Source organism: Trichechus manatus, unplaced genomic scaffold (genome assembly GCF_000243295.1).
Source record: "Trichechus manatus latirostris isolate Lorelei unplaced genomic scaffold, TriManLat1.0 scaffold00004, whole genome shotgun sequence".
Classification (NCBI taxonomy): domain Eukaryota; kingdom Metazoa; phylum Chordata; class Mammalia; order Sirenia; family Trichechidae; genus Trichechus; species Trichechus manatus.
In genome coordinates, this window is record NW_004443940.1 from 4,618,746 (window position 1) to 4,631,740 (window position 12,995).

At 34.9% G+C, this 12,995-nt stretch overlaps 1 protein-coding gene across 3 annotated transcripts in view; it reads left to right on the forward strand.

Moving 5' to 3' along the window:
* Window positions 1–485: 485 nt before the first annotated feature.
* LRRTM4 (leucine rich repeat transmembrane neuronal 4) overlaps window positions 486–12,995 on the forward strand; it is an 858,754-nt gene continuing 846,244 nt past the window's right edge. The window contains exons 1-3 of one of the 3 annotated variants that reach the window (XM_004369149.3): window positions 486–810; window positions 1,065–1,214; window positions 3,067–4,613. In XM_004369149.3, the coding sequence (XP_004369206.1) occupies window positions 1,211–1,214; window positions 3,067–4,613 (1,551 nt within the window). In that variant the 5' untranslated portion in view covers window positions 486–810; window positions 1,065–1,210. The remainder of the gene's footprint in view (window positions 811–1,064; window positions 1,215–3,066; window positions 4,614–12,995) is intronic. The other 2 variants (XM_004369150.2, XM_023732399.1) reach the window with 2 other exon arrangements.

A 12,995-nucleotide genomic window follows, 5' to 3' on the forward strand; every position in this document is an offset into this window, starting at 1 on the left:
ATCTAGATTTTTCAATAAAATGCATGAAATTGCAGAATCTATTGTATTATCATAGGTTAGAAATTTAAATATTAGACTTTAAATGTTTAAAAGTCACTTAAATTTAATTATTTTTAAAAGTGATTGAATTGCATTTTCTCCCTTGAGTAAGACTGCTTCCTTATGTGGTTTGCTTAAAAACAAAAGTAAATAAAAAAAGAAAACAACAACAAAAATAGAACTCCTATTATATCTATCCTTAAAATAAATAAATAACCCCCCTGTGATTTTTGCAGCAAAGAAAAAAAAAACAAGTTTAGCAACTTTAAAAAAAACTACTAATGCAGAATATTTAGAGATGCCGTTGTTTACTCAATATTTGCTATCTCTGAAAGGAACTTCTTGACATAAACCTTTAATAATTTATATTATTGAAGAGGGGGGAAAAAGTGATCCTGTGCCTTTAATTTCCCTTTCGGAGCGAGGGAAGGCTGCGCACCACTGACAGGCTCACTTGTTCCCGTCTTTAATGTGCAATCTGTTTTCTCCAGCGGAGGGCACTCAGTGTATCACAAACTCAAGCATTAGCACCAACAAGCTCTGAGCATCATCAGTCTCTGGAAAGCCTTCTGAATTAGACAAGGGCTGCCTCTCAGCACAGCTACCAAACGCTTTAAACCTGACCAGCTAAATGGATAAACCTAGCCTGCATAGCTTTTAAACTGGGGTCTCCTACAGCACAGGAGGCCTACTTGATTCAAGAACTGGAAATCCAGACAATGAATTGCTTTATCTGGGAATGGCAAAAGCCAGCACAATAAGGAATGCCAGGTATTCTGAAGATTTTTCTCTCTCTCTTTTTACAGAGAAGTTGGTTACCTACAAGATGGACTGTAGCTGTTTTCCACAGATTGCCAATTACTGCTGATGGGTTTCTGGTGAATTACACAATGGTCCTCAAAGCTTAGAGCCACCCCCCTCACCCCCCCACGGCTGCTTTCTCCCTGCCCCCTCCATCCCACTCGGTGCCAATTTTTTATTAAATATATATACAAATATTTTTTTGGCTGTGCTCTCCGGGGAAGTTTGCATGGAGCTACTAGCTTACATGCGGGATCAGGATGGTGTGAATGACAACCGCACGATGACATGAAGGTGGTGATGATTTCAGCAAGAAAGACCAAATAAGAAGAAAGCTGAGAGAGGGGGAAACGTTTTTGGATGACAAAGGATGGGTAAGTGAACTTTTGCTGTTTGCTTCTTACTGAATCTAGTCCTCTTGGTTTGCTAGCCTCAGTCGTGGCTTTAGCTGGTAAAAGACGGGAAAACATGCAAAAAGCAGCAGACTCTGAGTTTGCCAGTTGACACACTATAGTTGCTATTATATTTTTAGATCATTTTCCTTTTTGCAGGTTTTTTTTTTTTTTTTTTCAATCTGTAAATGCATAACATGGAGTTAAACAGACTCTAGAGAAAGATCTTTAAGACCGTCTCTACCTTCTGCGTATCCACAGCTTGGGAACTGAGCATGAGATAAATACTGTGTTTGCTTCCTTTTCTTGGAACTATTAACCATGCTTGTATTTCTGTTTGCTGTCAGGAAGATTGTTAACACTTTCTTGCGTGGGTATAGGGGTGAGGTCCTTACTTTATCAGCGGTTGCGCAAGGGCTTGTTTTATCTTTGAAGCTGTATCCTGAACACGGCTTCCAAATTTCCAGCAGTCATTTGCCAGTCTTAGTTTTTTTCAAGTGTGACTGGCTTCCCTGCCTCCCCACCCCCCTTCTGCTGTCTGGGAGAGCTGGAATGTATTTCAATGAGTCTGTAGCTGGCAAGAGGACAGAGCAAGAGCGGGGTTTAAATTTAAAAAAAAAAAAAATAAGAAGAAAGAAATACAACTTAATTGTTTGAATGGAAGAAAGAGGATTTTTTACATTAGGGGTTTGGCTCAATGCCGCTTGGTTAAAAATAAGAATATTTCAGAAAAAGAGAAACTGCAGCACAGAATAGTTTTTTTCCCCCTCCGCTGAGAAATAATAAATCTACTGTTGACAAAGGTAAGAAGTCCCTTAACATATAGTGACTTGGAAATGCAGCATAGATCCCAATAGATTGCAACTTTGCAGGTTTTCTGAAGTTAATGGAGACAGGGGAAGAAAAAGAAAGTGAGAAATTTAAGCAGGTCGGGATGGGGAGGGGGAGGAGTCTGCTCTTCCTTTCCTTGTTTATCCCCTAAACTTGCAAAAGTAACTGCATTAAAATAACAGGAAAACTAATACTAAGCAAAGGTGATTTTGCGTCTTATGCAAATGTTTACTAAGAATTGGACAACCTTAACTTTGGAGTGCTTTGTCTTGTCAGTAGTCAGGGCTCTTAGCTTGTGTATCATTGGGCAGAGGAGCCTCAGTATGCTGCTCCTCCTGAATATTGAGAGCATATGTGCTTATTAACAAATTGGAGATAGCTTGCGCTGTTATTAGTCTTCATTCTATGCTTCACTGGCTGCCCATACCAGACCCAGTACCATGTTTTAGAGCTCATATATTGTTATTCTAGTATGCAATAAGTGTACAATTTCAGGCAGGGCAAACCTGGGTGTTGTTGACAGCTTACTGAAGCTCCTTTGCTAAGTCACAGCTTGTTTGCTCAATTAGAAAGATGTACAAGGAACGGCTTTCCTAAGTCATATTTTTGCCCTTACCAGAAGACATAGTATACTTCCCTTTGGTATGGGTGTTCAACACAGTGACTAGATAAATATTATCGTTATTAAAATGTCAGCTTTAAGTGATAAAATAGGTGCTGTGCTTCTCCAGGCTGATACACATACGAACCCCTAAAACTCCGAAACGCTTCTCTTAGTTCTATGGGGTACTGTGGTGATTTGAAAATGCAGGAAGAAAGAATTAAACCTAAATCGTAAACATGCAACACTACAGAAAATAAAGCTTTAAGTGTTGTTTACATTTTGCCTTAAAACAACTATCCCGTTACTACGCTAGATGAAATACCTCTGATATCGGCAAGCTGATGGTGATTTATTTTAATAGCTTTACAATTTGCATTTGTCTTCTTTTTAATATTGTAGGTTTCCATTTAATTACACAGCTAAGAGGCATGAGTGTGGTGCTCGTGCTGCTTCCTACACTGCTGCTTGTTATGCTCACGGGGGCTCAGAGAGCTTGCCCAAAGAACTGCAGATGTGATGGCAAAATTGTGTACTGTGAGTCTCATGCTTTCGCAGATATCCCAGAGAACATTTCTGGAGGGTCACAAGGCTTATCATTAAGGTTCAACAGCATTCAGAAACTCAAATCCAATCAGTTTGCCGGCCTTAACCAGCTTATATGGCTTTATCTTGACCATAATTACATTAGCTCAGTGGATGAAGATGCATTTCAAGGGATCCGTAGACTGAAAGAATTAATTCTAAGCTCCAACAAAATTACCTATCTGCACAATAAAACATTTCACCCAGTTCCCAATCTCCGCAATCTGGACCTCTCATACAATAAACTTCAGTCACTGCAATCCGAACAATTTAAAGGCCTTCGGAAGCTCATCATTCTGCACTTGAGATCGAACTCACTAAAGACTGTGCCGATAAGAGTTTTTCAAGACTGTCGAAATCTAGACTTTCTGGATTTGGGTTACAATCGTCTTCGAAGCTTGTCCAGAAATGCTTTTGCTGGCCTCTTAAAGTTAAAGGAGCTCCATCTGGAGCACAACCAGTTTTCCAAGATCAACTTTGCTCATTTTCCACGTCTCTTCAACCTCCGCTCAATTTACTTACAATGGAACAGAATACGCTCCATTAACCAAGGTTTGACATGGACTTGGAGTTCCTTGCATAATTTGGATTTATCAGGGAATGACATCCAAGGAATTGAGCCGGGCACATTTAAATGCCTGCCCAATTTGCAAAAATTGAATTTGGATTCCAACAAGCTTACCAACATCTCACAGGAAACCGTCAATGCGTGGATATCATTAATATCCATCACCTTGTCTGGAAATATGTGGGAATGCACTCGTAGCATTTGTCCTCTATATTATTGGCTTAAGAATTTCAAAGGAACTAAGGAGAGCACCATGATATGTGCAGGACCTAAGCATATCCAGGGTGAAAAGGTCAGTGATGCCGTGGAAACCTATAATATCTGTTCTGAAGTCCAGGTGGTTAACACAGAGAGATCACACCTGGTGCCCCAAACTCCCCAGAAGCCTCTGACTGTCCCTAAACCTACCGTCTACAAACCTGACATCACTCATCCCACCCTTGACACACCAAGCCCTTCCCCGGGGTTTCTGATTCCTGGCACAGAGCAAGAGTACGAGCACGTTTCATTCCACAAAATCATTGCAGGGAGTGTGGCTCTCTTTCTCTCCGTGGCCATGATCCTCTTGGTAATCTATGTGTCTTGGAAACGCTACCCAGCCAGCATGAAACAACTTCAGCAACACTCTCTAATGAAGAGGCGACGGAAAAAGGCCAGAGAGTCTGAAAGACAAATGAATTCCCCTTTACAGGAGTATTATGTGGACTACAAGCCTACAAACTCTGAGACCATGGATATATCGGTTAATGGATCTGGGCCCTGCACATATACCATCTCTGGCTCCAGGGAATGTGAGGTATGAACCATGATCCTCCTAAAAGCATTTCTACTGAGGGGAAAGAGAGGTAAATGTTGGAAGCTCTAGAGGTGTCTCTAATCACTAGAAAGAGTAATGATCCTTTTGCTTTTGAGTTTTGCTCAGTGTGAAAGGTTACTTAATTAAATTATAACCACCAGGAAATTGACTGTTTTTTTGTTGCTGTTGTTGTTTTCTTTCTTTCTTTCTTTCTTTTTGTTAATGGTTGAAACTTGAAGGAAGTTCATTCAAGGATGAGATTAAGTTGGAATAAAGCACTATATTAAAACATCTGTTTTTTAACAATTTGTATACAGGGGTTGGACTTAAAAACACACCTACACACAAACAAAACTCTTTTCATTCTGAAATTTTTGTCTGGTACTTGTTTGATGTTGTAATAGAGTAAAGAAGGAGGGGCCAGATTAATTTAAAAACAAAGTGAATTTACCAAAATTACAGAAGATAACGAAGATTTAAACCAAAGAGCAAGTCACCCAAGGGTTGATTCTGTTGTAAAGTTTTTAGTTTTAATTAAAGCATGCAACAGGGATCTCACAGGGATAACTGCGTCAGTGTTACTTGCCATTTAGATATTATACCAGCATGAGAATGTCAGAGGCCTACTGAGTAATTGTATCAGGCTTTTTAAAATGCCTTCTTTCCTCCCTCCCTGTCTCCTTCTATTCTTCCCCTGTTCTTTTTTTCTTCTCTCCATCCCTCCGTCCTTCCTTTGTTTCTTCGTTCTTTCCTTCCTTCCGTCTGCCCGTCCTTCCTTTCTTTCTACATTTTTCTTTCTTTATTTTAATACTGGAATATAGACCACTTTTCAAAGGTTTTTTAAGTGCTGGCTATTTGTATGTAATCAGAATGAAACTTAAAGTCCGTGTTTTGGCTTTGTCCCTGGTAACTAAAATCAGGTCATGATGTCGTGGATGATTAGCAATAACATAATGGCAGGCATAAGAGGAACTGTTTGTCAGTGTTGCTGTTATCACCAGAAGAAATGATGTGTATTGTTTTTAACTTATCGAAAACTAAGTGATGCAAATATTTATAAATAAAAAAAGAGAGTTTTGAGTTCTGGGTAAGTCTTCCTTACTGTAACAGTAAACTCGGCTCAAGGCATTACTTGTTAAACTATTTTCATTTTCGCGAGAATAAGTTTGGCCCCAGTTTCTGATTCTTCAGTTTTAAAGATTACTCATAAGAACGTGCTAATGAGTAGAAAAATAGTCACAGATTCGGAACATGTCAATAAGTAATACTGATGTAAGTTATTCTTTCCTCGATCAAGTTGACCTTCATGTACAAAGATTGTGACTGCCAAGGCCTTGTTGCTGGAATGAACTAGTGAAGACAGATTAAGTTCTGGCAATGTGTTGTCTTAGTATCTGATTTTAGTAAACACTTTTTCAAAAGACAATTTTAATGAGTAAATATGCCCTTTTTAATACTAGCTGTAACAGTTGGAAACATAATTTGCTTTTGACAATATACACTCAAATCTTTTTACAGACCTCGAGGCAGATGCTAATGAAAATGTTCTCAGACAAATCACTGAATTAAAAGTAATCTCTAACTCAGTACAATCTGGAATATCGAACTGTTCTTCTCAGAGCTCATTTCTCCTTTTTGTATATGAATGAAAATAGAAAAAGTAATCCCAGATAATACATCCCGAAAGAAACTGTATAAGCAATTGCCCTTAAAAATTAAAGAGAATAAAATGATTTTCTATAAAAGTCTAACAAGGCTTGATGTTTTTATTCCAGGTTGTCTTAGGGTGGGTTCTCTAGAGAAGCAAAACCACCTTTTACTATATATATGTGAACATTAGTAAGATAAGTTTGTCTTGTTTTATTTGGGGTTCTTCTCTATTTCATGATCCTCTTAAAGACGAGCAGCATAAAAAGAAAAGGGGACACCAGATCCAGTCATTCCTTTTCTCTTGGCTTTGGGAGTCAGGTAGTGACTTTTATTGATAACTATCAGGAAGAAGGAAGAGGTCAGATTCTGAAAGAACTAGGACATGAGAACAGTGACTCTAACACATTTTCAGAAATCTTGAATTCCCCAGATAGTTCCTTCAAAAACCCTAATAGGAGCAAAATAAAAAACACGTTTCGTGTGTGAAAACATGCAGATTTTGATACTATCTGTGTTATATAGAGTGAAGTTGAAGGCCATAAAATTGCGATTGCATTGCTGGGTATGACAGTGTTGGTACGGCATTAAAAAAAAATTATTAAAAATTGTAATGATGATATTGAGTCAAAATAACCAAAAAACAGTCCTACTGAGATCATCAACTCTCTGTGCCCTAAAATGCGGGACATGGTAGGGTATATGGTTAAGATCACGAACTCCACTTGGCAGTATGAGAGGATGTGATAAAGCCACATTTAAATGAATACTCATTTCGAACTAACACAGACACAATAACAAACATTTCAGCCTCCCACCACCCCTTTTGGTAGGATGTTCATTGTATTATAGCTATTGGTGCATGTAGGAAATGAAGATAAGCAAATTATTAAAAATTGTTCTAAAAACTGTAAGTCACACCTACTTCTGTATGACCTGAGTGAAATGTTTCCTGTTGAGAAATATTCCCTTGGAGAAAATGTCTCTTCTACTGAAGGCAAGTGAGTGGAATGATTTGCCCAAGGTATGCTGACTTCTAGTCTGGTGTCATTTTAATAAATTTTAATGTATAAATAGCTTTAAAACAGAGAATTGTTAATAGTTATATAGTATAATCTGTGTGCTAGGTTTTATGTGTGTTGATCTGTTTTGTTTTTTTCCTCAAAACACCAAAATCTGCCCTAAAAAGCCACAAGAATTTCACTAGAAAATTTAGCGCCAAAAACTAATTTTCTAAGATAGTGCCTTGAAGGGAAAAAAAAAAAAAAATTCAGTAAATTGAAAACTTCACTTTTTAAACTAATTTTATATTTACTTAACCAAAAAACACCAAATCCATTGCCGTCAAGTCAATTTCAACTCATAGAGACCCTATAGGACAGAGTAGAACTGCCCCGTAGGGTTTCCAAGGAGAGGCTGGTGGATTCGAACTGCCAATCTTTTGGTTAACAGCTGAACTCTTAACCACTGCGCCACAGGGCTCCTATATTTAAATATCACTACCTAAATACAGTTATAATATGCATTTTATCTGTTTATTTTAAGAAGAAAAAAAATAGTAATGATCAGCCTGCGAGTGGACAGCCCAGTAAAACCATGAGAGTAACAAGGTACGGGAGTCCAGTGACAAGGCCCAGAAGGCGGAAGGGGAGTAGGAAGCTGATGATCGGGAACACAAAATAGAGTAAGGATATTGTTGATGTGTTGTGAGATTGTTAACCATTGTCATAGGGCAACATTTGTAGTAACTGTTAAATGGGAGACTATTTTGTCCTGTAAGCCTTCATCTTAAGTGAGAATAACAGCACAATTAGAAGAGCGCAGTCAATGTCACTTAAAAGTGTATGTAAAAAAAATTTTTGAAATGGCGTATCTTTGGCTATGTGTATTTTCACAAAAAAAAAAAAAAGTTGAGAATTTAGAGGGTTAAAATGTTGTGGGGTTGTTAACCAATGTCATAAAACAGCATGTGTGTTACTGTTACATGAGAAACTATCTGTTCTGTAAGCCTTCACCTGAAGTACAATAAAATATTAAAAAATAAAATAAAATAGTAAAATTCCTGTAAGCTGCCACACCAAACAAACTGCCCCATAAGGTTTCCAAGGAGCAGCTGGTAGATTCAAACTTCTGACCTTTTGATTAACAGCCGAGCTCTTAACCACTATGCCACCACAGCTCCCAAACAGAGCATAGAATTTTCAAGTCAAATAACCTTGGCTCTACACTTTACACGTTTTAATTCTGAAAAGTTCAAATGTACATACCATGCCAATAAATTAAGGCAGAATATTATTATAATGTTTTAGGCAGTAAAAATTTCTCATATCTATAAAAGAGGACTGGAGTAGATCATTATGAGTAATACATATAATAAAAGACACAAGTATAAGAGATACATACATCTCAATCATCATACTTTGATTGGATCAGTGTGCTTGATTGAACAGAATCATTTAATTTGTCTCTCCTCAATATGTACTCAGAAAAGCGTATTTTAAATTAAAAGGAATATGACCTTGCCTAAAACTGAGTAAGATGTTACTAAAAATAAAATTACAAATACTTTTAAAAATAGCTTGTGAAACTTTGCATAATGTTACTTACTTAAAAATACGTGGGTTGTTAGGATACTTTGTTCTGTATTCCAAATTTTTACTTAAAATAAATATACCAAACAAAATTTCGAATACCTAGTACCTCTAGACCTTGGTAAAATTAGTCATCGTGACTATAGGACAAGAGACAACATCACTGTTTTAAATTAAAAAAGAAGAAATTAGTAAGACCTTTAAAAAGAATGAAAATGATCTCTAAAGAGTTTCTCCCTCCAAAGTGTTTTAAAAGTTAAGTAATTGAAATGAAAACTTCAGTGATCTCATAACGCTAACAGTGCTGCTATTAAGGAGGTGGCAGGTGGCAGTTTACAGGATATTATAGGCATATACTTCCCAAATATTTGATATTTTGGTTACACTCCCGAAAATCAAGTAAAATAAAAAAAAATATTGTCAATTTGAGTTTATATTATTTATTTTGTCATTGTGCAGTGCATAGTATAGACCACTTCCTACAGTTTATATTTACTGGAATGTATTAGGCCCAGTTCATTTAAGGGGGGTGTCTAACATCTTTCTATACTTTAGAAATTTACATTTACAGTATTTTGAATGGATATCAAGGATATATTCCAAGTGGATTTCAAGCCAAATAGGTCCAGTATCATTGACCTTCACTGTCATTATAGCAATATAAAACTATAGCAAATAAATTCTCTCTGGGTGGTTGATTACAAATATTATGTTATGTTAAAAAGTTGTAATTAAAATATATACTTTGTATATTTACATAGTACTTTTGTGTATATAGTTGTGTGTATGATCATGTTTATATATCTATATATATATATAGATATATAAACATGCTCACACACATACATCTATATGTATAGGTATAGATATATGTAGCCCCCGATTCATGATGGGTTTACATCCGATGACTCCATTGTAAGTCGGTTCTGATATAAGTCAAATAGTTCATTTTTTTGGTTTGTTTTCATTATTATTGCCAGAGCCTGCTATATGGCAGTTTTGAACAGTAAATCATAACGTTGAACATCTGAGAGTGAATAACTGAGAATGAGAACATCAACAAATTATGCACTGCATCACTGTATGTACTACATACTACTAATGATGAGATGTATAAAAAAGAAAAGCAGACAGTTGTAAGTGTGGTCGGTCGTAGCTGGAATATGTCGTAAGCCGGGGACTACCTGTATATAGAATGAGAGGAATATAAATGATTTCTTCAACAAAATTTTATGTCCAAATATTGTTTTCATTTTATCATTTAAAATATTAGTGAAAAAAAAAATCTTGGATTATAATTATCGGGATTTTTAGTCAGGCAGATAAACTTCCTAAAAAGATTAATACTTTATCATCTCTAAAAGTTATAAGTAACTTGTCATCTATGTTGTCTTTTTTTTTTTTTAACAGAATTTAACTTAGCTAAATAGTATCTATACTACATGTTGCCATTTTTGGTGTGACTTTGGGCAAGACACTTCATTTTCCTGGTACCCATCACTAAAATGAAGGTATTCATGTAGCACAATATTTCCCAACTCAAAGTATTCCTCAATTAGCAAACTTTAAAAAATCTCTAAGGCCATTCCCGTAGAGCAATTCCAAAAGAGCAAAATGAAATATGGAGGGGAAAAAAAACCCTGAACTACCTATATTCACTGTCAATGAGAAATGAAAGAGCTTCTTGAAGTAATAAAAATTGGGATGTTCAGGCGAGCAACTGTAAGATTTCTTTATGTTTGTAGAATGATATCACGCACATATACACATACACACACATACAAATTTATATATCTTTTAAACTGAGCCAAGTTACTAGTTATTTTGAAAGCATTTAAAAATATGACTGCTTTTGAAAAAAATCAGTTTACTGAATTAGATTCCTTTAATATCTATTTGTGAATAGAGTTTTCATCAGCATTTACAAAATGGTAGTGGTGAAGAGCAACGGCAGAGAAGGACTGACATGACTAATTTAGGAAAGATTTTAAACTGAAGATAAACGGTTCAACCTCTTTTTCTAGACTTAGCTGGTATTAGCATCTCATGGACCAGGTTTTAATAACTGGTTGTTCTCTAAGCCTCCAAGCTGAGGAATCTGACTATAGTTTTAGGAATGTAGATTTTAATATATCCCAGTAATCTTCACATGATACAAGATTTTTTTTTTTTCTTGAGACTTTTGTATACTCAATAAAATCTAATCATCCTTGTTCTTCTCAGGAATTGCATTTACAATTTTAAGCTTTAGAAAATTGCTTGGAAATATTAGTACTGGGGACTTGGTGACTCATATGAATTTTAATGTTTCTTGAATTTCATGATTCCCTATATTAAAGTGAAGGAGTGGCAACTGTATATCACCAGACACTGGGAGTTCTGAAAAATTAGTCCTGTATGTCTTTGGCCCCAGTGAGAAGCATAAAAGTGACATTGAATATGTTTTAAAAATTAAAATTGCTTTTTCCAGTACCAGAAAAACCATCATTTACTGAGTCAGTTTAATAAAATCTCAATATTCTTGAAATGAGAGAGAAACTGCCAGGTTATTTTTCTCATGTACTCTATAAACCATTAAAATTTTAAGTATAAGTTTAAAAAGATGGAGAAAAATCACAGTACCTCCTATGGTATCAAAACCATTTGTTTTTTTTTAATAAATAGCTGCTTAAACTGCTAGCTATGTGCAAAGACTCTTGCTAAAGAGTTTAAATAGTAAAGCTTTCACTGTCAAGAAAAATCAAGGTCTAAATACACGTAGCTATGGGGAATAATACCTTTAAAGTAAGACATCTGCCATTAAGTCAAATTTTGTATATTATAATATTTGTCATCATATATTTGGGGATCAAATGACACCAAGGCTCATATACATCAAAGGTTAGAAAAATGGTTGCAGTATAAAAAAAAATCAGAAAAATCTTGTCCAAATATTATGAAGAAGCCTAGCTAAAAACAAACAAGCAAATATGCAAACAAGTTGATACCCAATATTGAATAAAAAAATTGATACATACATACATATATATGAAGATTACTGTATTTAGCATTATGGTTTATACATGAAAATTAAATTGTCTAATATTTTAATATCATTTAAACAGTATCCTTAAACAAATATCAAAGTAACACTGAAACTGTATTGCTTTAAGCATCCATATAAATTTAAAAATTCATATATCATGTAAATATTTCTAAAATAATGAAATATATATGCACACAGAGAGTTGAGTAATACATATTATGCTGTTGAATAAATTTTTCAATTATATGAGTTGCCTCAAAAGGAAATTTTTGGGGGGGTAGTATTAAAAAAAAGAGTTGTAAAGACATTAAAATAATTTCATTTTTTCTATCATTGTCTCAGTTTGGTATTTTTTTTTTTTTTTAATTTGAGCATGTCTATATTACCATCTCGCAGAAGTTTCTATTCTCTCCTATACTTCAGTTAGTTACATATTTACTGATTTCTTATACTTCAAAATTAGGGGTAAAGATGAAATCATTACATCTAGCAAGAAGGATCATCTTTTTATTACTTTATTTTTTAAACATAAATTCTTCAAGCAAAAGATAGTAAGATACAGTAAACACTTTTTAATCACTTTAGATTTAAAAGAAAATTGTAAGTTAAAGCATAACTGTAATCTCAAAACAAAGCATCAATGATCGGAATCTTCAAATCTCATTGAATTAAAACTAATTAAAATTAAAAATTATAAAAAACATTAATTTTTATAATAACCTTGAATGTTTCAAAGAAGACAAGCCAAGAAGAATATAGATGGGTTGTTTAACAAAACTTAAAAATCACCTTTTTTTAGCATCTAAATAAGCACAATTGTATAGTTTCAAATAGGAATATATACTTAGTAATTGATACTATTTTGGATATTTTTTAAAGGTAGAAGCTAAACTACATAGACACTGATTTTGGAATAGCATATATATAATCTAGAGAAAAAAAGGAAAACACTTGATACTATTTTATTTTGGAAAGACAATGCTACTTAGCTCATATTTACTGCGTATTTTAATTTTAAAGGGATAATAATTGTTTTACTTCCCTTTATAAAACTAAATGCCATCAGGTAATGCATTAAAATTACACTGATATTATTAAAACAAACAAGAAGCAATTTGG